Source organism: Carcharhinus amblyrhynchos, chromosome 1 (assembly GCF_965287045.1).
Source record: "Carcharhinus amblyrhynchos chromosome 1, sCarAmb.v2.hapA, whole genome shotgun sequence".
Taxonomy (NCBI): domain Eukaryota; kingdom Metazoa; phylum Chordata; class Chondrichthyes; order Carcharhiniformes; family Carcharhinidae; genus Carcharhinus; species Carcharhinus amblyrhynchos.
The window spans coordinates 28702684-28729471 of NC_137324.1; the positions used below are offsets into that span (position 1 = coordinate 28702684).

Consider the following 26788-nt stretch of genomic DNA (forward strand, 5'->3'; position numbering starts at 1 on the left):
TATCAAATTTGCCTCCTCCATGACCACCAGCAGCCGATTCCAGTCACCCACCACCCTCTGAGTGAAAAACTTATTCCTGACATCTTCTCTGTACCTATTCCCCAGCACCTTAAACCTGTGTCCTCTCATAGCAACCATTCCAGCCCTGGGAAAAAGCCTCTGAGAATCTACCCGATCTATACCTCTCAGCATCTTATACTCTTCTATCAGGTCACCTCTCATCCTTCGTCTCTCTGAGGAGAAAAGACCAAGCTCCCTCAACCAATCCTCATAAGGCATGCCACCCAATCCAGGCAACATCTTTGTAAATCTCGTCTACACCCTTTCAACAGCTTCCACATCCCTCCTGTAATGAGGCGACCAGAACTGAGCACAGTATTCCAAGAGAGGTCTGACTAGGGTCTTATAAAGCTGCAACATTATCTCCCGACTCCTAAACTCAATCCCTCGATTGATGAAGGCCAGTATACCATACGCCGCCTTAACCACATCCTCTACCTGCAAGGCCAATTTAAGAGTCCTATGGACCCGGACCCCAAGGTCCTTCTGATCCTCTACACTGCTAAGAGTCTTACCCTTGATGTTATACTCCTTCATCCCATTTGACCTGCCAAAATGGACCACTACACATTTATCTGGGTTGAAGTCCATCTGCCACTTCTCTGCCCAGCCTTGCATCCTATCTATGTCACACTGCAACTTCTGACATCCCTCCAAACTATCCAAAGAACTCAAACAGGCGCGTAAGGCACGATCTGCCTTTGACAAAGCCATGCTGACTATTACTGAGCATACTAAACTTCTCTAAATGTTCATAAATCCTGTCCCTCAGAATCTTCTCCATCAACTTACCAACCACTGAGGTTAGACTTACCGGTCGGTAATTTCCTGAGCTATCCCTATTCCCTTTCTTGAATATAGGAACCACATTCGCAATCCTTCGATCCTCCAGAACCTCTCCCATCTCCAACTATGATGCAAAGATCATCACCAGAGGTTCTGCAATCTCTTCCCTGGCCTCCCACAGTAAACTGTTGATAGGAATGAGAACAGGAATTGTTGGGAATGCCAAGAATCATTTAAATAATTTGAGCATTGGAAGAGATCTGGAAATTTTATTTGAGGTCACAGAAATTTGTGAAATCCAGTTTCTCCACAAAAGCGATTATTGGGAGATTATAGTGTGGTAGTATCACTGAACTAGTAATCTGAAGGCCCCGGCTGATGATCTGGGAACATGGATTTGAATGCCAGCATGGCAACTGGTGGAACTTGAATTCATTTAGTAAAATCTGGAATATAAAGCTAATCTCAGTAACGATGACAATAAGACTACCATCAATTGTCGTAAAACTCCATCTGGTGCACTGATTTCCTTCAGAGCAGAAAGTCTGCAGTCCTTTCCTGGACTCCAGATCCACAGCAATGTGGTTGACTCTTCTCTGAAATGGCCTCACAAGTTAGTCAGTCCAAAGGAAATTTGGGGTAGGCAACAAATGACAGCCTACATGTCATGAAAAAATGAAGAAAATATTCTAAAACTTGAACCCTACTGCCCACTCTACTACACACTTGCCACAGGCCCACCTGCAGTTGACTTGCTTAGCAAAAATGAAACATTGAACCTAAAATCTTTTAAGTCACCTTTTAACTTGGCAGGTGGCCAGTGTTTTATATTGGCCTTTTTGGGGCTAATGCATTAAAAAAGAAAACATATTGAGCAACAGGTTCAGAATAGAATTATGCTCATTTTTGTGGCCAGCTATTAGGGCTGTGTGGTCCAGCCATTTTCAGGATACCTGTACTGATTAACAATAGCTCTGAAAACAGCAGTATTTCTTTCTCTGTCTAGCAAATTGTTGGATTTGTGAGTCATTTGCAAATTTTCAAATGAATTGCAGCATACAAAACAATCATAGACATGACCCATCATTTAGTTTATCCAGTTATTTAAATAGCTCTTATCCAAAACAACTTTCTCCATCCCATGACCCCAGGTCTGTAAAAAAAATAAGATTCCATATTTTATCAGGCCAAAACACTTTTATAAAGTATTGCATGATTTTTGTTACTTAACAAATAAAAAAAAGTTTCAAATACATTAAAGCATTAATTTCAGCACTATTGATTGCCCAGTTTTAAGGTTGGAGTTTTTGAAAATGTTTATATCTTTTAAAAAGGTCAACAAACCTCATGGCAAAGCACAGATTTATACAGCTGATATATCAGAAATCTCAAGGTGCAACTGTAAGCCTACAGATGACCATCCTTGTGGCCAGGATTCGGAGTGCCTGAACAGAATGTTAATGTATGAATGTCATCCAGCTGTCTGCCCAGCTGGTGTACGGTGCCAAAACCAGTGTTTTAGCAAACGGCAGTATCCTGAATCACAGGTGGTTAAAACTGCTGGAAAAGGCTGGGGCCTCATAACAAAGACTGACATAAAAAAAGTAAGTTGTATTGCATTTTTACTTGATTTCGTACCATACTGAGGGAATTGCGGGAAGCTCAATGTGTGGTTGAGTAGAGTACACGTTTATCAAGAATCTGAAAAGTTTTTAATTCAAGACCAAGCACCTTTTTAGTCTGTAGCTGATACGAGTTTAGAACATCAAGGCCAATAGCTCATTCCAGCAGAACAAAAGAGCTATTATAAAAAAATGTTGTTTGCTATGTGATAAATGTGGAAACACTTGCAACAAGTTGCAGGAATGCATGAAAACGGTTAAAGACGAGACAGAAATTGAACAGCCTTGAAATTAACATGTTTCTAAATGTTCAGAATCTTAAAGCTTGATGTACGTTAAACTATAGGATTAGAATCTGTTAAAGTAGTGCATTCTTGCTTCTGGAGAAGGCTGCTACAAAGTAAAACAAGACAATTTAAGAATTTGGTGCTGTGATTATATAGTTGAGGAATGCTTAACTGCCTCTTCTGAAACATTAAACTGTCTACCATGTAAAATTGATGTAATCTCACTTGCATGTGAATGCACTAAACATTTGCTGTAGTCTCCATTTTAGCAGCCCTTGTAGCACGTGATCATTAATTTTCACTGAAATAATCTAATTGGGAAGGAGTGATATTAAGGGCAAACAAATTTGAAAACTTTGAAATGTAAAAATCCACTCTCCCTGATCTTTTTTTAAAGTAATTGATTTGGACACCTGTATTTTTAAGAATACATATCACCAGATGTTTTCTCTTAATATCAACCCAATCATGTACAGTAAAAGCTTCTAGTGTACAAGGACCAGAATAAAAATGCCCAGCCATACTTATGGCTCTCATTTTGTTCACTTCCTATATTACATAAGAACATAAGAAATAGGAGCAGGAGTAGGCCATCTGGCCCTTCGAGCCTGCCCCGCCATTCAATAAGATCATGGCTGATCTGTCGTGGCTCAGTTCCACATTCCTGCCCTCTCCCCATAACCCTTAATCCCCTCTCTTATCAAAAACCCATCAACCCGCTTCTTAAAAATATTTAGCGAGGCAGCCTCCACCACTTCAACGGGCAGAGAATTCCAGATATTCACCACCCTTTGAGTGAAGAAGTTCCTCCTCAACTCCATTCTAAACCGCCCCCCCTTTATCTTGAGGCTGTGCCCCCAGTCCTACTGTCTTTTTTGAGCGGGAAGAGTCTCTCCACTGTGTCATTGTGTTCATTGTCTTGATGCAGATATGTTATACAGCTAATTGGCAATCTCTGTTATGTGACTATAAAGAACATAAGAAATAGGAGCAGGAGTAGACCATCTAGCCCTTCAAGCCTGCCCCGCCATTCCATAAGATCATGGCTGATCTGTCTTGGCTCAGTTCCACTTTCCCGTCCTCTCCCCATAACCCTTAATCCCCTTGCCTATCAAAAACCTATCAACCAGCGTCTTAAATATATTTAGCGAGGCAGCCTCCACCACTTCAACGGGCAGAGAATTCCAGAGATTCACCACCCTTTGAGTGAAGAAGTTCCTCCTCAACTCCGTTCTAAACCGCACCCCCCTTTATCTTGAGGCTGTGGCCTCTAGTCCTACTGTCCTTTCTGAGCGGTAAGAGTCTCTCCACCTCTATCCTAGCCATCCCATTCATCGTCTTATATGTCTCAATGAGATCTCCCCTCATTCTTCTAAACTCCAACGAGTACAAGCCTAGTTTATTCAGCCTCTCCTCATAGTTCAACCCCCTCAACTCTGGAATCAGCCTAGTAAACCTCCTCTGCACTCCCTCCAAGGCCAAACTATCCTTGCATAAGTGTGGCAACCAAAACTGCACACAGTACTCCAGCTGCGACCTCACCAGTGCCCTGTACAGCTGCAGCAAGACCTCCCTACTCTTATATTCAATCCCCCTCGCTATGAAGGCCAGCAACCCATTTGCCTTCCTGACCACCTGCTGCACCTGCAGGCTGGGTTTTTGCGACTCATGCACAAGGACCCCGAGGTCCCTCTGCACCGTAGCATGCTGCAGTTTTTCGCCATGTAAGTAATAGTCCTTCCTACCATTATTCCTACCAAAGTGGACAACTTCACACTTGCCAACATTAAATTCCATTCGCCGGTTCCTGGCCCATTCGCCCAGCCTATCTAGATCCTTCTGCAGACTTTCCACACCCTCCGCACAATTTGCCGTTCCACCAATCTTGGTGTCATCAGCAAATTTCAACACCATACACTCGGTTCCCTCCTCCAGATCATCTATATAAATGGTAAATAGCTGAGGCCCCAGCACCGACCCCTGGGGCACTCCACTAGTCACCAACCGCCAATCCGAATAGCACCCATTGACCCCCACTCTCTGCCTCCTATTTGACAGCCGATCCCCTATCCACGCTAACACCCTACCCCCAACTCCATGCCCCCTAACCTTCTGTAATAACTATTCATTCTAAAAGAGGATCCTTGAGGCAATATTAAAATTATGTTCAGTTATCTTGATATACTTGTACAAGCAGTAACCATCTGGAGTAATGGTAAAGCCAAGGCAGAGCAATAGTGAAGTGCATTTGTGTTTTCAACATGTTGCGAAAAGCAACATTAAGATAACAGATTCACTTATTTTTGAGATTCCAGTTTCTTCTCTTGAGCGAGTAGAGCAGAAATAGATTACTTTTAATTTTGCCAAGCTTGGTGGTGTGTGGTACAGGAGTTCGAATTACAGCTTTCATGTTCCATGTTTTGTATTATTAGGGAACGTTTGTAAATGAGTATGTGGGAGAGGTAATAGATGAAGATGAGTGCCGAGCAAGAATCCGGTTTGCCCAAGAACACAACATTGCCAACTTCTACATGCTCACAATTGATAAGGTAAAGTTAAATCTCTGCATCCCACCACCTGTCTTGAAAGAGAATAGGGAATTTGGGAATTTTTTGACTTAAATTTAGTTGCTTTTAACAAATCCTTATTTTAATTTGTTATACAGTAAGTTCTTTGTTGGAAATCTCAGCAAGTCTAACTGCAGTGTGGAGAGAGAATAGAACCAACGTTTTGAGTCCAACGAAGGGTCATTCAGGCTCGAAATTTTGGGTGGTACTGCACAGTTTTAGCACTGCTGCCTCAAAGTTCCAGGGACCTGGGTTTGATTATCGGCTTGGGTCACTGTCTCTGTGGAATTTGCACATTCCCTCCCTGTCTGTGTGGGTTTCCTCTGGTGCTCTGGTTTCCCCCCACAGTCCAAAGATGTGCAGGTTAGATTGATTGATCATGTTAAATTGCTCCGTAGAGTCCCAGGATGCGTAGGTTAGAGGAATTGGCAAGGTAAAATATGCGGAGTTATGGGATAGGGCCTGGGTGACACTGTTGTCAGTGCAGACTCAATGGGCCGAATAGCCTCTTTCTGCACTGTTGGGTTTCTATGATTTCTATGAAACATTAACTCTAATCTCTCTCCACAGATGCTGTCAGACCTGTTAAGATTTTCGGGCATTTTCTGTTTTTGTTTCAGATTCCAGCATCCACAGTATTTTGCTCTTATCTTAGATTCTTAACTTAATTGTGCTCCTGAAAAGTGTGTAGCAATTTTCTAGGCTGTCATTTGGACAATGATACAAATAGTTTAGGCTATTATGATTAAATTTGTTTTCTTTTTCAAATTTAACATCTAAAAATGATTGAGTTATGGATTTGACAGAGCAAACAATATCTGCTACCCATCCTGTATGTAAACCTAGATGACAGAGCAAATTAGAAGTGCAGAGCTGGGTTCTTCCTTTCTTTGACTTTTTAAAAACAAAGAATTCATATTTCTAACTCGTGTCCAATTGTTTTTTTCACTCTCTCCCATTTCACCCAGTTAAAATAGTGTATGATTGTCACCAGATGTGTTAGTAACAGAACTTTTCATGCATTGCTGAGCTTTCCCATGTGTGAGCAACTATATTGTGGGCCTGTAAACAGAATTAAACTAAAACCTTCTGTTGTTTCATTAACTTTGGAACTTTTCTCTTTATTTCCAATCCTTGCACTCTAATTCCCATGTTTACTTTTGTTCTGCCTTTTCTGTGTATGTGTGTGTGTGTGTGTATGTATGTAGCATGTCCACCATGTGCTCTCAATTAATGAATTAAATTTAACATGATTTTTGATGTATCTTTCTTGGAATGTGATTGTCACTGGCAAGGCCAGCATTTGTTGTCTATTCCCAAGTGTCCTTAAACTGGTTGCTGAACCATTTTCAGAGAGCAGTTAAAAGTCAACTACATTATTTAACAGTAGCAGTTGAAGGTTTAAGCAAAGATAGAGAATAATATAAAACTGTATAAAAATAAATAAAATGATGGATTTCAACAAGGCTGTCATTAGGATTTTTAGTAAAACTTGTTGCTTGGATTGATTGTCACATATTGCAGTTCGATTTATTTACCTGAATTACAGCCGAACAAAGTGTACTGGCAAGTGAAAAATTGAAGCACGCTTACAGAGCTTGTTGAGAATTTTCCTTCCTAAGTTTGATTCTGTGCAGAAATGGATTTTTTTAAACTGGTAGTTAATTCAAGGTGATCAGTTGAAAGTAAAGAACTTTTCATTACCCTTTGAATGTCCCAAAGTGCTTTATAATTGATTATGTTTTAAGTGTAGTCACTGTTGTGATGTAGACCAATTAATTTGTGCACAACAAGATCCCAAAATAATAATGCGAGAATGACCAGGTAATGTTGCTTTGATGGTATCATGTGATTAAAAAGATGTGTGACAAAACTACTCCCATTATAAAGCCCAAGTACTCGCCCTACCATGAGTTTGAATGACACATAATTTCAAGTTTGAGACATATGCAGGTTGTATTAATCTAGTCAATTATGCCTCTTTAATTTGAATTTATACAGCACCTTCCATGACCACAGACCTTCACAAGGTGCTTTATAGCCAGTGAACTACTTTTGAAGTGTAGCCACTGCTGTAGGAAACAGCCAATTTGCAAGGTCTCACAAACAGTAAATAGTTAAATAACCACTTAACCTGTTTTAGTGATATTAGTTCAACAGTGGATATTGGCCAGGGTACAGAATAAATCCCATGTTTTTCTGAATAGCTTCATGGTATTCAGTATAGACAAGATGGGTTAATGACTTCTTTCTGTTCCATAACTTTTCTGTGTTTCTAAGATTGGGCTTTTGATTTAATGTCTAATCTGAAAAACACTGCCCCCAAAAGTGCAGCTCTTGCTCAGTCAGAACTAGCATGTTTTCAAAGAAGCTGTCTCCTCTAGTGAGGAGTCCAGAGCCAAGGAGTCTGGGGTAAATGAAGATCAGAACTTACTGAATGGTGGAGCAGGCTCCCATTTCGTATGTTTGTATGTAAGGGGTCACAGTAATAGAAGTATAGCTAGGCTGTACAGAAATCGGGATGCGCACAACTTTCACACGGTTTATTGGGAATGTTAAAGCCTCAACCCAAAAAGCTTTGCTGGGTCCATTAAAAATGTTCAACACAGATCAGTCTTTGATTAGGTAAGGGTATCAAGAGGTCTGGGTCAACAGTTTGTAAATAGAGTTGATGTACTTAACTGTGATCTCTTTTGGTCCTTAGCCAAAGAGGTTCATGATTCTGGAATAAATTTATTCCAATAACTGACCAGGTTAAAACATGATGATGTGGGATAAATTTGACACTGCCATTATTGGTAAGAAGAATATTGGGCTGGATAATTGCACTGCTTTGAAAATATTTCCATATATGTTTGTCCTATATTAATATATTTGTATTTGATTGGATCCAGCCTATTTATACTATTGCATGTTTCTTCATGTAGCTTGTGACTCAAGAACATACCATTGCATACTGTCCTTTTTTATTTTGTCACAGTTCGTCTATCAGCGAACACTTGCTGTCAAGTATATCTACAGATATTTAAAGATCCTACCAGCTTTGAATGTAATGGTTATCTATTTCAGGATCGAATAATTGATGCTGGACCTAAAGGGAATTATTGTCGCTTTATGAACCACAGTTGCCAACCCAATTGTGAAACACAGAAATGGACGGTGAATGGGGACACTCGAGTTGGGTTGTTTTCTCTCTGTGACATCCCAACAGGTAAGGGGGAAGTGAAGAAATTTTCAAAATAATATTGGCCTCTGTAACCTTGGGGCCATTGGGTACAATCTAGTTATTGTGGTATTTATGTCCCATATGTGTTTCCTTCCATCATTCTTGTGAATCATTTTTCCTTTTTTCCTTGTGTTTATCTCACTTGCCTTTAAATGGTCTTTGTGCTATTTGCCTCAGCTACTCCTTGTGATAGCTTCTCCTGAGTTACCTGTGGGATTTATTAGCTATAATGTATTTATGACCCCTAGTTTTGATGTCTCCCACAAGTGGAAATAACTTCTCTACATTTGTTAGAAAATCCCACCATAGTCTTGAAGACCTCAATTTTTTCTCTCTGGAAATAAGATCTCACTGTTCAGTCTTCTATGAGTATAATCTCTAATTTCTGGAATGATTGTTAGACTTCCTTTTGCATCTCCTCTAAGCCTCCAATATCCTTTTCATAATATGGAGACCAGAGACCAAGCCTCAATACATGTTTAACATAAATTCTCTGCTTCTCAGTTCAGTCCCATTAGAAATGGACCCCAATGTTTGGTTTGCTTTTTCTATTGTTTTATTAATCTGCACCATTGCGTTTAGCGATTTGTGTACCTGCAACCCTAGATCCCTTTGCTTCTCTACCTTATAGGCGGCTAAACTTGACTAAATCAGTTATCTCTTCTTCTGTGTGGTTTGGGCTAGTTGAGTGATGGTGTCACATCTGTTGTGTTGACGGCAATAGGATACACCATTTGAAAAATGGGTTTTATTGCCGATGAGCAGAAATTTCAAGTTGTCTATTCAGTTCCTGATGCTTGGGATTTCTTTGAAAGAAATCCAATAATTGATGAAGAAAATCCTTTATCTTATTTGCATTGTTGGTAGCACAATGTTAGTAATTGTTAAAGAGGAAGAAGCATCTGTGTAATGATTGTTTTTAACCCATAGGGACTGAGCTCACCTTTAACTATAATCTGGACTGTCTTGGCAATGAGAAGACTATCTGCAGGTGTGGTGCACCAAATTGCAGTGGATTCCTGGGGGTCAGACCCAAGGTACGATTAATTATTGCATCCAGAAATAAGCCTATGTAATCAAGAAGGAAAATATTGTTTGAGTTCTGATTTTGCTTGTATAAGCCCACAAGCATTGAATGAAATTGCCTGCTTCTTAAAACAAAATTACTGTGCATTTTATCAGTTAGATTCATTTAATAGTGTATGATTTATCAAGGTGTTGCTTCATGAATTGCCAAAGCTTTGGGAATTCCAACAATTTTTCATACAGCAGTAGGTTATAGATTTGCAACTACCATATAATCTACATACTCTACTGATTTATGTTTGTGTACCCCAAAATCCTTTTGTTCTTCACCATTTGGGTTCCCTTATCTCAAGTAGCACGTGGCCCCCTTATTCTTCCTATCAAAATTCCACATCTACCAAATGGAAATATTTACCTGGTTTCTCACTTGGGGGAATGGATTACTACTAACTGAGCAGCTGAAAGCTATTGCACTTGTGAGCAGTAGAGATCAAAAAGGAGATTGGGAATATATGCAGCATAAAGTGGGCAATTCATTTGCTTTTAACCATACATGGGATGTGGGTGTTACTGGCTGGGTTTGCAGTTGTAGCCTAATATCTGGGTACGTGCATGGTGATGTTAGAGGTGGTGTTCCATGATTTTGACCCAGCAACAGTGAAGGAATGGTGACATATTTCCAAGTCAGGATGGTGAATGGCTTGTAGGGGAACTTCCTTCCAAGGAGCAGTGCTGTTCCCATGTGTCTCCTGACCTTGTCCTTGTAGATGGTATTGGTTGTGCTTTAGAAGATGCTTTGATGGGTTCTTGTAGCTGGTACGCTGCTGCCACTGTGTTGGTAGCAGAGGCAATGAATACTTGTTTGTGGAGGGGAGCAGGAGGACAGGTTCAATCAGATGAGTTGCTTTCTCCTGGGTGTCTTGGAATCCCTATAGTACAGGAGAAGGCCATTCAGCCCATCGAGTCTGCACTAACCACAATCCCACCCAAGCCCTTTCCCATAACTCTATGTATTTACCCTGCTAATCCCCCTGACATTAGGGTCAATTTAGCATGGCCAGTCGACCTAACCTGCACATCTTTGGACCATGGGAGGAAATCAGAGCGCCCAGAGGAAATCCACAAAGGAGAGGATGCTAGGTCCCCAGCACTGTGCGGCAGCAATGCTAACCACTGTGCTACCATGTCAAGCTTCTTGAGCGTTGTTGGAGCTGTGTTCATCCAGGAAGTTGAAAGTACTCCATTTATACCCTGTAGATGTTGGACAGGCTTTGAGGTGCCAGGAGGTGAGTTACTTGCTGCTGTGACCTGTTCATGTAGCTACATTATTTATATGGCTAGTCCAGTTCAGTTCTTGATCAATAGTAACCTCCCATGATGTTGATAGTGGAGAAAATCAGCGATGGTAATACCATTGAATATCATGGGGAGATGTTGGAGACTGTCTTGTTGAAGATGGTCATTTCCTGGCACTTGTGTGGTGTGAGTATTACTTGCCACTTGTCAGGCGAAGCCTTGATATTGTCCAGGTCTTGCTGCATTTGGGCATGACTCCAGTTGTGAATGGTATTGAATATTATGTATTTTATCAGTGTGTATTCCCATTTCTAACCTCGTGATGGAGGAAGGTCATTGACAAAGCAGCTGAAGATGGTTGAAGGCTAGGACACTATCCTGAGTGACTCCCACAATGGTGTCCTGGATTGAGATGATTGACCTCCAATAACCATATTCCATTGTGCTAGGTATCACTCCAACCAATGGAGAGTGTTCTTCTCCGGCTCTTTGATGCTGCCTTGATGTTAAGGACAGCCACTCTCACCTCCCCTCCAGGGTTCAGTTCTTAAACAGCAAACCAGTTTGTACAGAAATGTCAAAAACTGTTTCCATGCTAGTTATAAAAGGAATTTATTTGCTTAAGTCAGTTATTCAATATGATGATGTAAAAAACACTGGCTTCTAATCAGTGTAGTATTTGATTTGGACATTATTTTCCTCTGGTTTTGATAATGCTGTTTTAGTTTGACTTTGAATATCATTTGTCTCAATTTTAAATAAATTATAGAAATGTATCTATATGGAAGCGATAAGATAATGAAAAATTGAGACTTAATTTTAATTGCCTTATTTGCATATCTCTCCATTTAATGTCCATTGAAAGTTCTCGGGCCTCAATCTTGAGTCCGCAATAATGCAGTACTCACAGCTGAAGAAACATTTATGGCTTCACCATCTTGCTTGTGAAGCCCTGCAGTTGTGTGCTGCAATCTATGAATATTACATATATCTCCATTCCCCTTTCTTTTATACACCTGCAAGTACGATTCATTGACAGTTCTTTCGTGCTGCATAGAACCATTTGAGAAACCTAATCAGTTTCATTTTATTCTGGATTTTCCAAATGCCAATGTTTAAGTTAAAGCACTCAATGTTTATAATAGCAGCTGAGAACATGGGTCCTATCCATCCCAAAAGATTTTGGCTCCCATTTGTGTTTGCAAACTAATTGTTAAAAAGGCCACAAGAGGATTGTGGGTGCCTGGAACTCACTGCCGGGGGAGGTAGTGGAAGCAGATACAATAGTGATTTTTAAGGGGTGTCCTGATAAATACATGAGTAGGATGGGAATGGAGGGATACAGTCCCTGGAAGGGTAGGACGTTTTAGTTCAGACAGGCAGCGTGGTTGGTTCAAGCTTGGAGGGCTGAAGGGCCTGTTCCTGTGCTGTAATTTTCTTTGTTCTTAAATTTTTGTCATCCAATTCTTGTAAAATCCAGGTAAATTTATTGAATCAAGGATTTGTAGAAACGTAATGAGGTAAAGGTTAGAAGAAAAATTACAGGATCCAGGCTTACCTGTTAAAGTGAAATGCTCATAAAGTGGACAATAGAAGCAAGGCACATCAGCCCTTGTTACCTCTATTTGAACATAAGAACATAAGAAATAGGAGCAGGAGTAGGCCATCTAGCCCTTCGAGCCTGCCCCGCCATTCAATAAGATCATGGCTGATCTGTCGTGGCTCAGTTCCACTTTCCCGCCCTTTCCCCATAACCCTTAATCCCCTCTCTTATCAAAAACCCATCAACCCGCTTCTTAAAAATATTTAGCAAGGCAGCCTCCACCACTTCAACGGGCAGAGAATTCCAGAGATTCACCACCCTTTGAGTGAAGAAGTTCCTCCTCAACTCCGTTCTAAACCGCCTCCCCTTTATCTTGAGGCTGTGCCCCCTAGTCCTACTGTCTTTTTTGAACGGGAAGAGTCTCTCCACCTCTATCCTATCCATCTCATTCATCATCTTATACATCTCAATGAGATCTCCCCTCATTCTTCTAAACTCTAACGAGTACAAGCCTAGTTTATTCAGCCTCTCCTCATAGCTCAAACCCCTCAACTCCGGTATCAGCCTAGTAAACCTCCTCTGCACTCCCTCCAAGGCCAAAATATCCTTGCGCAGGTGCGGCGCCCAAAACTGCACACAGTACTCCAGCTGCGGCCTCACCAATGCCCTATACAGCTGCAGCAAGACCTCCCTACTTTTATATTCAATCCCCCTCGCTATGAAGGCCAGCATCCCATTCGCCTTCCTGACCACCTGCTGCACCTGCAAGTTGGGTTTTTGCGACTCATGCACAAGGACCCCGAGGTCCCTCTGCACCGTCGCCTGCTGCAGTTTTTCGCCACATAAGTAATAGTCCTTCCTACCAAAGTGGACCACCTCACACTTGCCAACATTAAATTCCATTTGCCATTTCCTGGCCCATTCGCCCAGCCTATCTAGATCCTTCTGCAGACTCTCCACACCCTCCACACAATTTGCCTTTCCCCCAATCTTGGTGTCATCAGCAAATTTCGACACCATACACTCGGTTCCCTCCAGATCATCTATATAAATGGTAAATAGCTGAGGCCCCAGCACCGACCCCTGGGGCACCCCACTAGTCACCAACCGCCAATCCGAATAGCACCCATTGACCCCCACTCTCTGCCTCCTATTTGACAACCAATCCTCTATCCACGCTAACGCCCTACCCCCAACTCCATGTCCCCTGACCTTCTGCAATAACCGTATTTGTTTTCTTGCATAAGTAATTTTTTTTAAATGTAGTACTTACTGATGCAGCACAACTATTGGCGGAAATGTACTCTTGATGACGGGTAAGTGATGAGATGCTAATTGACAAAACTATCACTATACCAGTCATAAGAACCATTATGACACTGTGCTAGTACTTTGCAATTGGTGTTTTCTTGCTGTAATCTTTTTTATCAAATCCACAAATCTAATTTAAACATTATTTTTAATTTCACAGAATGCAAGCAATGGTTCAGATGACAAAGGAAAAAGGGGGAAAAAGAAAATGCGAAAACGCAAATCAAAGGGTGAAGGGAAAAAAGAGCATGAGGATGAATGCTTCCGCTGCAGAGATGGCGGAGAACTTGTACTATGTGACAGAAAAATTTGTTCAAAGTCATATCACCTATCCTGCCTCAGTCTTACAAAGCCTCCATTTGGTAACTGAAACTCTTGAGAATTGCACTGTTTTGAAGACTCCTCTCTATGCAATGTTATCTCTTCTCAGAAAATTATCTGTTTGAGAGATGTTTATTTCCTACTTTTAGAGAGATGAAGTAGTGAGTTCACAAAAACTTAGATGAGGAAGCTAAACATTTGTATTCATTCACAGGATGTGGAACCTGCTGGCAAGGGCAGCTTTTATTGCCCATTCGTAATTGCTCTTCAGAAAGTGGTGGTGAGCTGCTTTCTCAATCCCCTAGAGGCCATCTGGTAAAAGTACACCCATCGATTGTTAAAGGGGGGGGGAGGTGGAATTTCCATAATTTTGATGCAACAACACTGAAGAAACCAGGATATATTTGCAATTCAGAATGATGAGTGATTTTAGATGATGGAGTTTCCGTGCACCTACTGCCCATGTTCTAGGTGACCGAGGTTTCGGGTGTTCAAGATGTGGAGAAGCTTGACAAGTTGCATTTTGGAGATGGTACACATTGAAGCTGTGGTGTTCCATTAGTGCAGAGAATGAATGGTTAAATTCATGAATGAGCACCAGTCAAGTGGATAGCTTTGTCTTGCATGGAGCCCAGCTTCATGAATGGTGTTTGAGCTCCACTTGTCTGGGCAAGTGGAGAGTATTCCATCACACTTTGCTTTGTATTTGGCGGAAATGTTTTGGGAAGTCAAAAGATGAATCATTCACTCTAAAAAACCCAGCCTCTGATCTGTTCTTGCAACCAGAGTATTTATTTTTTTATGTGGCTGAGCAGTGATGCTGATGGTGGTGTATTCAATGGTAAAAGTGATTGAATGCCACAGGAGGTGGTTTTTTTTTGTTTGAGATGGTCATTTCCTGGCCCTTGTGTGCCTGCAGATGTTATTTGCTATCTGTCAGCCCAAGCCTAAATGTTGCCAAGTTCTTGCCGCATGTATTGTCTGAGGAATTGCAAATGGGACTGCATACTGTGCAATCCTACTTCTGAACTCATGATGGAGGGAAGGTCATTGAAACAACTGAAGATGGCTTAGTTGAGGACTCTAAGAAATTCCTGCATTTTTGAGCTGAAATAATCCTCCAACAGCAACCAGCATCATCTTTTGTGCAAGATGCGACTCCAACCAGTGGAGTTTCCTCAAATCCCAACAATTTCAGTTTTTCTAGGACTGCTTGAGGCCACACTTGTTTAAACTTGATGCCAAGGGCAGACACTTTCAACTCATCACTGTACTGGAACAGCTTAGCTAGTGGTGTGGCTAGCTTTTGAGCACAACACTATAGCTAGATGGGACCCACAGCCATTGCAATTTCCAGTACCCTCAGCCAATTTTTGATATCACATGGTGTAAATCGCACTGGCTGAAAACTGCCCTCAATTTCACCTTCCAGAGGAGGCCAAGATGAATCATTCGCTTGGTACTTCTGGTTGAAGATGTTTAGAAGATTTTCTGTCTTGTCATTTGCACTCCTGCTAGGCACTGCCGACATTGAAGATTTATTTTCCTCCTCTTATTATTTAACTTGGTGAATGGAAACTCCTGAGGCCAGAAATAGCTGCCTCGTTTGCTCAGTTTAAGGTGAGTAGTCCACCACCCAGTCTATAAAGAGGATGTTCTGAGGTAACATGCAGCATTGTTTCTGTCACTAAGTGGATAATTAGTTTGTGCAAAGACTTGTGCAGTGGATGTTGGCTGTACAGGTGCCATGGCCTACCCTGAACCTGCTTAGCAATGACCACTTGCTGTGGCAGGTCAGAGCCTGCCATTCAGCAGCAAGTGGGGTTTGTCACAAAGAGCTTGTTTATGACTTCTCATGTTTCCTGTTCCTTGATCCAAAGGATGTTTGCTTGTAGATCTTGCTCAGGAATGTTGCTCCATATGAAGTGTTGAGATGACAGGTAGGCAGTAAGTTGAAGAGGTCACCATGGCGTGGTATGTCAGATGAAACATGGTTTCAGTCAGCTTGTGGGTTTTCGTCAGTTGATGAATTTGTGGGAGAGTGATGTTTGCGAGGGGGTGGGCTGTTGAATGTAGGGTTCTAGTGATGCATATTGTTGCATTCAACTGAGTGTGGTGAGCTTTGTCAGACTGGTTCACAGTACCCTGTATGATGGGGCAAGTGCTGAGTATGATGGGGTACATGTTGTGGCAGGAGCATTGGATCCATCAAGTTTAGTTAATTGTTTCTGGTTTTGACCTTTGCTGCTGTTTTCTTCCTTCTGACAGTTGTTTTCGCCCACTTCTATTTATGGCCAGGCATGAAGCATTTGTAGAACTTTGATCTGATCCATTGGATGTGGGACAATTGCAGCCATTTCAGTGATCAATGATGTGAAATTGGACCCCAAAAACATTAGGAAGCTTTCTGACAAAAATGGTGTATGGGCAGATCAAATTCCTATGATCCTTTTAATTTAAAAAGGGCAGCAGGGTGACACACTAGTTAGCACTGATGCCTCTCAGCACTAGAAGCTGAGTGTGATTCCAGCTTTGGGTGACTGTGGAGTTTGCACGTTCTCTCCGTGTCTGTACGGGTTTCCTCCACGTGCTCTGGTTTCCCTCTTCAGTCCAACGATGTACAGGTTCTGTGGATTGGCCATGTTCAGTAGCCCCTTGGTGTCCATAGATGTGTAGGTTAGGTGGATTAGCCATGGTAAATGCAAGGGGCTACTTGGGAGGCGGGGAATTAGCAGATCTAAAGATAAGGGGATGTTGGAGCTCAAGAGTGAACTAGTCAATATTATGGACTCGGGCCATTCTGCCCCACTTCATCCTTTGTTCACTCAAGAGTTTGTTCTTAACTGTAGCTAATTATATTTTGAGTTTCATTCAAGTCAGCGGAGTGTTAAAGGGAAGTCGTGTCTGACAAATTTACTGGAGTTCTATGAGGATGTGTCTAGGGCTGTGGATAGAGGAGAGCCGGTGGATGTGGTCTTTCTGGATTTTCAGAAGGCGTTTGACAAGGTACCTCACAAGAGGTTATTGCAGAAGGTCAGGGGACATGGAGTTGGGGGTAGGGTGTTAGCGTGGATAGAGGATTGGTTGTCAAATAGGAGGCAGAGAGTGGGGGTCAATGGGTGCTATTCGGATTGGCGGTTGGTGACTAGTGGCGTGCCCCAGGGGTCGGTGCTGGGGCCTCAGCTATTTACCATTTATATAGATGATCTGGAGGAGGGAACCGAGTGCAGGGTGTCGAAATTTGCTGATGACACCAAGATTGGGGGAAAGGCAAATTGTGCGGAGGGTGTGGAGAGTCTGCAGAAGGATCTAGATAGGCTGGGCGAATGGGCCAGGAAATGGCAAATGGAATTTAATGTTGGCAAGTGTGAGGTGGTCCACTTTGGTAGGAAGAATGGTAGGAAGGACTATTACTTACGTGGCAAAAAACTGCAGCAGGCGACGGTGCAGAGGGACCTCGGGGTCCTTGTGCATGAGTCGCAAAAACCCAGCTTGCAGGTGCAGCAGGTGGTCAGGAAGGCGAATGGGATGCTGGCCTTCATAGCGAGGGGGATTGAATATAAAAGTAGGGAGGTCTTGCTGCAGCTGTATAGGGCATTGGTGAGGCCGCAGCTGGAGTACTGTGTGCAGTTTTGGGCGCCGCACCTGCGCAAGGATATTTTGGCCCTGGAGGGAGTGCAGAGGAGGTTTACTAGGCTGATACCGGAGTTGAGGGGATTGAGCTATGAGGAGAGGCTGAATAAACTAGGCTTGTACTCGTTAGAGTTTAGAAGAATGAGGGGAGATCTCATTGAGACGTATAAGATGATGAATGGGTTGGATAGGATAGAGGTGGAGAGACTCTTCCCGCTCAAAAAAGACAGTAGGACTAGGGGGCACAGCCTCAAGATAAAGGGGAGGCGGTTTAGAACGGAGTTGAGGAGGAACTTCTTCACTCAAAGGGTGGTGAATCTCTGGAATTCTCTGCCCGTTGAAGTGGTGGAGGCTGCCTTGCTAAATATTTTTAAGAAGCGGGTTGATGGGTTCTTGATAAGAGAGGGGATTAAGGGTTATGGGGAGAGGGCGGGAAAGTGGAACTGAGCCACAACAGATCAGCCATGATCTTATTGAATGGCGGGGCAGGCTCGAAGGGCTAGATGGCCTACTCCTGCTCCTATTTCTTATGTTCTTATTTAGAAAGAATGGCCAAAAATGTCCTGACGTGGCAAACCAGGAATTATAGCAAAATGTTTTGTCGCCTGTGCTTGACAGTGGGATGTATTGAGATGGAGGCAGGTATTGGAAGTAATGAGAATAATTTCACTCAAAAATATTAGTGAAAGGATGAAAAACAAAAGAATTCCGCTGAGGATGAATAATCCTCCACTTTTTAGGTTGCTACATCACTAGCTAGTGCAGCACTACAGACTAACTAATATAGAAACGTACCCTTTATTTTAGGAATCTTAATAAGATACATACTGTCTCAGATCGTTCAATCCCTACCACTTTCACCATCCATACTTACCATGAACAGTTAAATTCTAAAAGAAAATCGAGTAACTACAAGGTTACTCTGGATAAATGGAATTCCCATTGCACATTATTTTTTTCAATTTGATGTATGCTACTTTTTTTCCCCTCAGTAAATGAGAGCGAATAAATGAGTCTTGTGTGTTGTCAGTACAAATTATTCTGGCATTTTAAGTGAAGACAAGAGTTCAGATGATAAGTCAGGATGAGAAAGATCATCCACCCAGAATAATCTTGGGAGCACTACGCTCCAGCCCCCAAACCCCTAGTCCTGATTTCAGCATTCACTTGGGTCCGAAAACTACGCAATCTTACAGTGCTCAAAGAGGTTATTTACGCTGCTGTGAAAGATCTATCCAATTAATTTCATTTTGTTGTTTCTTATAGCCTTATAATTTTAATGACTTGTCCATTTGTACAACAGAGACCTGGGTTTGATTCCCAGCTTGGGCCACTGTCTGTGTGGAGTTTGTACATCCTCCTCATGTCTGCGTGGGTTTCCTCTGGGTGCTCCGGGTTCCTCCCAAAGATGTGCGGGTTAGGTTATAGCCCCATCAGTTTACAATCTATATTAATGACTTGGATGAAGGGGACTGACTGTATTGTAACCAGATTTGCCAATGATAGAAATTGGCAGGAAAGCAAGTTGAGGAGGAAACAGATTCTGCAAAAGGGACTATAGATAATTTAAGTAATGCCCAAATATTTGGTGGGTAAAGTATAATGTTGGAAAATTTGCGCTTGTCCACTTTGGCAGGCATAATAGAGAAGCGGAATATCCTTTAAAAGGAGAAACTGTAGAATGCTGCAGTACAGAGCAACCTAGGTGCCTACAAGGGTACCAAAAGGGTAGCATGCAGGTACAGTAATTAGGAATACAAACTGAATGTTAGCCTTTATTGCAAGGAAAATGGAGTAGGGGAAGTCTTTCTGAAGCTGTTGCTGAGACCACATCCCAGAATACTGTGAACTGTTGGGGTGTCCTTGTATTGGAAGCAATTCCAAGAAGGTTCATTCCTGAATTTTATGAGGAAAGTTTGAACAGCTCAGCCCTAGACTTACTGAAATTTAGAAGAATGAGAGGTTATCTTATTGAAACAGATAAGATTCTCAGGGGATTTGACAATGTGGATGTTTTATCTTCCTCTCATTGGGGAATCCAGTACTGGGGGCACAGTTTTAAATGGGAAATCCTTTAGTTTTAGAGCATTGAAAAGGAATTTCAATTCTCATAGGGTCATTGGTCTTTGGCATTCTCTCCCACTGAGAGCAGTGGAAACTGGATCATATTTTTTATGATCTTATAAATGCAGAAATTATAGCGCAGAAAGAGGCCATTCGGCCCATCGAGTCTGCACCGACCACAATCCCTACATACCTACACATCCCAGGACACCAAGGGGCAATTCTTTTTTTAGCATGGCCAATCAACCTAACCCGCACATCTTTGGGAGGAAACTGGAGCACCCAGAGGAAACCCACGCAGACATGAGGAGAATATACAAACTCCACACAGACAGTGGCCCAAGCTGGGAATCAAACCCAGGTCTCTGTTGTACAAATGCACAAGTCATTAAAAGTGACGGTAAAGGAAAGGAAACCATAAAAAGATAGATGGAATAGCTGATTCCTCCTGTTCATATTTCTTATGATCTTACTAGGGATGAGTCGTGTGACTGTACTCCACATTGCTTTCATCATTTGAATACTTTACTTGTCTCCCAAAAATTAGAAAAGGACATTTTATTCAAGGCGTGGGACTTCCTTTCACGATCACTGTGCAGTTTGACCATTACTTCCTTTGCCTAGTATTCCACTGTTTGTCTGGAAATTTCAACATTCTTTGAAATTGTTTGCTGTTCTGCATTATTTGGACGTGTTGAGCACTGAGTCTGTCAAGATTCTTAGGTCTTCTTCAACTTCATTCTCAGCTGTTTCAACATGCTTCGTGGAGGACATGTTTCTTCCATGTTTTCTCTTCCCAGACAGTAATTTCACACTTGTTAAATTTCATCTGCCGTTGTCTGCCAGTGTGTACTGTTGTCCAGCTGGATCAAATAAGGCTAGGCCATTGCACAGATGCTCTTCTCAATCTTCCTTACTATAATGCTCCATCTTGCCCTCAGCAAGTTCTCCACTAGATTGGAGCTAAACTACAGAACAAATAGGAATCTGTTTAACTTCTGCCACCTGCAGGCTGGATCCAAGATCATCCCATCCCCTGTCATTGAACTACAGTATGCAGACAACACTTGCACCTATGTACACATGGAGGCTGAGCTCCAAGCCATTGGCAACACTTCACCAAGGTGTATGAGAGCATAGGCCTTAGACTAAACATCCGTGTGTCAACCTGCCCCCACTACACAGCAGTGTCCCATTCCCCCTGCCCCCGTTAACAAAATCCACGATGACGCTTTGGACAGTATGGCCACTTTCCATACTTTGGAGCCCACTGTCAACCAATACAGACAGCAAAATTCAACACCCCCTTCAGTGTGCCAGCCCAGCCTTTGGTTGCCTGAGGAAGACAGTATTTGAATACCAGGACCTTTAGACACAGCACCAAGCTCATGGTCTATAAAGCATTATTAATACTCATCCTTCTATATGACTCAGACATGGACTATGCACCACAGGCAACTCAAAACCCTGGAGAAGCATCACCGGTGCTACCTGCACAAGATCTCGCAAATAGGATAGGCACACAAGTGTCCGTGTTCTCACTCTGGTTAGCACTGAAGCATTGACTATTTTCGATCAGAGCTGCTGAACAGGCCACATTGTCCACGTGCCTGAAACAAGTGTTTTTTTTTTGGAGCTTTGACATGGCTAGCAAGCCTCAGGTAGGCACAGGAAACACTTAAAGGACATCCTCAACCCTCCTCGAGTGCAACATTCCCACCAACACCTAGGAATTCCTGACCCATGACTGCCTGAAGTGGAGGAAAAGCGCCTGGGAAGGAGCTGAACACCGAGTTTTGTCACCAAGGGCAAACTGAAGCCAAGCATCGACAGTGAAATTAATGCATGAGAACCAGGGCATCCACCCACCCCCCACTTCTCCAGCCACCATCTACCCCATCTGAGATGGAGGTCTCATATTAGACTCCTCGGTCACCTGATTACTAATTTTTAGTGTGGCAGCAAGTCATCCTCAACTCAAGGGATTACCCAAGAAGACTGTATTTTGTGAAATGTTTTCTCCAGCTCTACTGCCCTCCCAATTTAGTATCAACTGCAATTGTAACTAATTTACATTGGATTTCTAATTCCAAGTCATTGACCTTTATCAGTAATAGCATTGGTCTTAAGATCCAGTGCCTTCGGACACCCAAACAGTAATTTCCAGCCCTCCCAATGCAACAGACACAACTTGAACAAATGCATGTTGTTTTCTATCCTATTTCTTAACACAGCCAAGAAATTGTCCAAAAGCGCACCACTTTGCACCCTCCATGTGAAATTTTGTTCGGTGCCTTAGGGTACAATATTTTTGAAATGTGCAAAGGTTCACTTGCATGTCACATTCACAAGTAATTCAAGAGGGCTGGTCAAATGGGATCTTCCCTTCGCTGTATCCATCCTTTATTATAGTTTACTGACTTATTAAACAGTCTTCAACTTTACACTGGACCAATTCCATTGTTTTATGTAAAGTTGAACGCTAATGTTTCTGTGGTCTGAGCCTTAGTTATTTTCCTTTTTAAATATGGACATCACTGACCAGTTTTCAGTCCATTCGGGCCTTTCTGATGTCTAGCAATTCCTGATGATTGTGCACACTTTGCATATTTCCTCCAGGATCTCCTTCATATTTCTGGATAAATAACACAGAAATGCAATGTTTTATTGTCCTTTCATCCTTGAAGGCTTGCATCTTATTTGTAACCAAAGCCATTTTTTCCCCTCGTTAACTCTGTTTGCCTGATAAAGGTATGTTGCTTATGTCTTTCCTCTGTGCTTGTCCTCCTGATACAGGTCTGTCTACATGTTTAAACTTCTTGTCTTATGTCTGGCTAACAGCTTCTGTTAAAGTTATGAAAAAATTCTGTTTTGTATCAGTGACAATATATTTTTCTGCTGCATTGATTAGCAGCGTGTTTTTGTCCTATTTCCTATATCCTAATTTTATAATGTTGTAAAAAAAAGTTTTGTTTCCTCAAATTACATCAAAATCTTTGTGAATAGGAAAAATGAATTTCACGCTGCAATAAATGTGTGATTTTTGTTTTGAAGTGATCTATGGAGCAGAACGGATATCCACGTATACTAGACTTATCTAAACAAAAATATATATAAACTTGTTCTCTTTTGCACCATCACTAATTTATATTTTACTATTGTTTCAGGAAAATGGGAGTGCCCATGGCACCACTGTGATGTCTGTGGAAAACCCTCTGTTGTTTTTTGTCAATTCTGCCCCAACTCTTTCTGCAAGGATCACGAGGAAGGAACAATGTTCAGGTCCACAATTGATGGACGTGCTTGCTGCTGCGAACATGACCACTGCAACATGGCAGAACCTCTGGAACGATGCAAAAACCCAGAGACCAATCCTTCCCTGAATGAGACAGTGAAGTTAGAGTCCAAGAATCCCAAAACCAGCAATCATATGCCAGTTGGAAAAGCACAGTGAATTACTTGAACTGTAGTGGGAATTGATGTTGATTTGATAATTACTACCAGAGACGCTCCTCACAACTTGCAATGCAAGAACTGTTTGCAGGGAAAGGCATTCTTGATTCAGCTGAGCCATCTCCAGCAGTTCTCAACTGCATCTGCACTGATAACTCAGGACTGTGGATACAGAACTCACAGTAACCGGACAGAAAAACTACACAGCATTATATTAACACTGGGAATCTTTGTTGAAAATATCCCTCCTATGAAATATTGAAAATGGGAGGTAGATTTAAAAGACCAAAATATAAATTGGGATAGAAATTAATAGCATTTATCAATCATTAAAAGTGTTAGAAATATGATACTGAAAGAAATGACACTATTAGTTGCTCTTCATTGTGTTTGTATGCGTTAGTGTAGTTTACATTAATAGTTCAGTATCTTTTGTAACTCTGCTGGTCTTTATTGCAGTGCATAGATAATCACTTGTTCAGTGTTTTAAAATACCTTCTCTTCAGGGCTGTTTGAATTGTTTAAGTGTGTGACCGCAGGGATTGAAACTGTATTACTGTAGCCAGTAAATGCAGCAATTGTGGGTCTTTTACTGGAAAAATTCTGGTCAGGCAAGTTTTATTTAAACACAGCAAATACAAGTTCTGTTTAGTCAGATATGTACTGAACTGTGAACCATGTTCACCTTAATTGAAATGTTTTAGATTCTTGTATGTGTTTCTTCTAGTTTTTGTTTTTTTTGATTCATCCTTTGGAGGTTCCAGGAGCTTTTTAAACTTCTGTCTTTGCAATATCCTATGAGAAAGACGCCAACTGTTTATAGATCAGAGATGTATCCTTTAATTCTGCTTTGCTCAAAGCACTGCTCATAGAGTTCAGTCTCTAGTTTTAACTTTTTGTACTCCATATATTCCCATACCACTTTTGTAGCTCTAGCTGAGGTCCAAGAGTGGTCAGTCCACAGGAGATCTTCCAGGTTTATTGACATTGTTTATAACACATGTAAACAAATTGGTTTGTTGGCAGAAGTTTTTAATCATATTTTGTTTGAATATTGCCAACAGCATTGCCTGTGTCTTCATTTGACAGCTGGGGCTGCCACTTTGAGAATTCCTTTAGGAATGACTAGTGAAATTCATAGGCTTGTGAGATAAAAACAAAATGTGTTCCATCACTGAATGATGATGAATGCATTTATATCTCACTGACTGGGTACACTATTTCCCACTTGCTGTCATGTTGTATTGCTTAGATGTGTGTGTGCTGTTTTGTAAAAAGAAAAAAATATTTGAGTTTACTGGATGAAGTTTGGGTTACTTGTAACTCAGATTCACCGAGCACACAATCTCAGTTTCCAAAGCCAGAACTGAAGATTCACTACTGCTGGTTCACACAAATATGTTGTGTTAGGGAACATAACTTCTCCCTTCTACAATGTCTGCCTACGCTGTCAGGAAGAAGAGTAATGCAATACAACATTCAAAGGTCGAATTGTCCTTCTGCCATATATTTAGATTTTTTTAAATTGTTTTAGTCCTAATTGGTGAAATTGTTCTGTTTCCATCATGACCGCTGGTGCAGTTTTTTAAGGCAGCAAGCCAGTCCAAAAGTAGTCATAAAAATAACTGGCTTTTGGACTTAATTCCATTATGCACTTTTCAGCCAACAACCTGATGCGTTTCATTTTCCACCCCTGTGGAAATACTCAGGATGGTGCTTTTCTTTCCAGGATGATTGTGAGAGGTACCTCATGTTTAACTATTTTGTACACTTGTAACAGTCTGACCACATAGTTAGTTAGTTTTAATTGCGCTCTTAAAAAAATGTTTATACTTGCAGTACAAATGGACAATAGTTAATGATTGGAGAACCATGGAAGACTGCTGCGTGCAAGTAGCCAGCTGAAAGAAATAGTGTTTAGAATTTATCCCTAAAGGTATAAAGCAGCAACCTGAACTGAAAATAGTTTTGAGTTCTGAAGATACTGGTTGAGGGCAGATTGAATAAGATGCATGGGAAGAGCACTTCAATTTTTTTGACTCCAGTTGTTGTAAGTGAATTGATGCCAATATGATTGCAGGTAGTTTTGAAATGGAAGCATCCCAGTGGTTCCTGTTGTACAGTCAAACCTAGCTTCAGCTGGTCTTCAAGCCCAAGTGTCCTCCTATCTTGGCCAGGCTACCATATTTTTTGCAACTGGCGACATTAGGTTTAGAAAGCAAACCTAACCTGACTCTGGAAACATACTACTTATCAGATACTCATTGATTGTCAATGACCACATCAGGTCTGATGTCCAATGTCTTAACAGTTTAGATATGTGAAGTTGATGTGACAAACATAACTAAATTTCTCTCTCTTCATAATGAATGGAAAATTTGTATGAGCTAAATCGTATTGATGCCCAAGTAACTACCAATATGGTTTTCTCAGGATTGAAAAATGGTTTCTGACTGAGTTCAGTCTAAAAGCAATTGTAGTTAAATTTGACTAGGAAAGGACTTTCACAAAAATCTTACGAACCAAAGCTGATATAAAACGGACACACGGTCTGATAATGGCAACCACTTTCAGACATTAGATCTAAACAGATATCAGGTCTGCTAGATAAGTAAATTGAGCCTGATATCTGTTGTTAGATTCTTTCATACAAATTAGGAAGCAATGAACAGAAGGATTCTCAGCTGCTAAGTAAAATTTCTCTGAAAATAGGAATCCCAGTTTGTGATCCTTACTGCTTGTGCAATGCGGATCCTTAATCTGAAGATGTGCGCAGACAAATTTCCACCATAAAAGGTTTTGCAGGTGAAATTAGCTATTGACTATGCCACAAGAAGTGTTCAAGTAATCAGCCAGTGTAAAAATAAAAAGCTCTGACCATGCTATTGCACAGACCAATTCCACCTCCTTTAACACATTTAATCTTAACTCAGTGTTGAAACTGTTGTGAAAATTAGATTTGCAGAATTGGTACTAATGGGATTTTATTTGAACTTCATTTGACTCAGTTAAGCTTGAATATATAGTATAATTTCTCTAACTGGTTTGTACATGTTTAAACCTAAGCAACAACCAGGCAACAATTGTGTGTCTTGAGTTTATGATCTTATGGGACATAACATACTGAAGCTGCTGTATGCTTTTTTTCACTGTGCACCTCAACAAGATTTTATTTTTTGAAGTTTTGTATTAAAAGACTTGCTTACCTAGAATTGCAGCCCATCATTTAAATGTCAGTTAACTTTTGTGGCTGAGAACAAACTCAACCATGAAGGTGTGATTTGGTGTCCCTCAGAGGCTGGTGTTAGGATCACTGATTTTTTTTTTAATCATAAATGGCTTGGGTATATGGACATATTTCTGCCAATATTGAAACAAAACTGTAAACAATGAGGTTGGCAATAGGTTTCGGGAAGATGTACAGAAAATGAGATGAGTTTCCAAAAAATATTTGATAAGTTATTACACAAGGTAAAGGTTTGTGGATTGATCATGGACAGAAGATTGGCTAATGAATAGGAAGCAAAGAGTGGGGATTATTGGGACATTTTTCAGGTTGGCAATGATCCTCACTACAGCCTCAGCTATTTACA

General features: G+C 41.3%; 1 protein-coding gene and 1 long non-coding RNA gene across 4 annotated transcripts in view; one reads left to right on the forward strand and one right to left on the reverse strand.

Moving 5' to 3' along the window:
- The window catches only part of nsd2 (nuclear receptor binding SET domain protein 2), a 127512-nt gene extending 100884 nt beyond the window's left edge, over nucleotides 1-26628 (forward strand). For all 3 annotated transcript variants that reach the window (XM_080202545.1, XM_080202733.1, XM_080202639.1), the window contains exons 18-23: nucleotides 2181-2450; nucleotides 5188-5304; nucleotides 8392-8533; nucleotides 9479-9585; nucleotides 13885-14086; nucleotides 22910-26628. In XM_080202545.1, the coding sequence (XP_080058671.1) occupies nucleotides 2181-2450; nucleotides 5188-5304; nucleotides 8392-8533; nucleotides 9479-9585; nucleotides 13885-14086; nucleotides 22910-23196 (1125 nt within the window). In that variant the 3' untranslated portion in view covers nucleotides 23197-26628. The remainder of the gene's footprint in view (nucleotides 1-2180; nucleotides 2451-5187; nucleotides 5305-8391; nucleotides 8534-9478; nucleotides 9586-13884; nucleotides 14087-22909) is intronic.
- The window catches only part of LOC145352659 (uncharacterized), a 57488-nt gene that overhangs the window by 9314 nt on the left and 21386 nt on the right, over nucleotides 1-26788 (reverse strand). Inside the window, exon 2 of the long non-coding RNA XR_013888571.1 lies at nucleotides 22285-22377. This is a non-coding gene — a long non-coding RNA (uncharacterized LOC145352659). The remainder of the gene's footprint in view (nucleotides 1-22284; nucleotides 22378-26788) is intronic.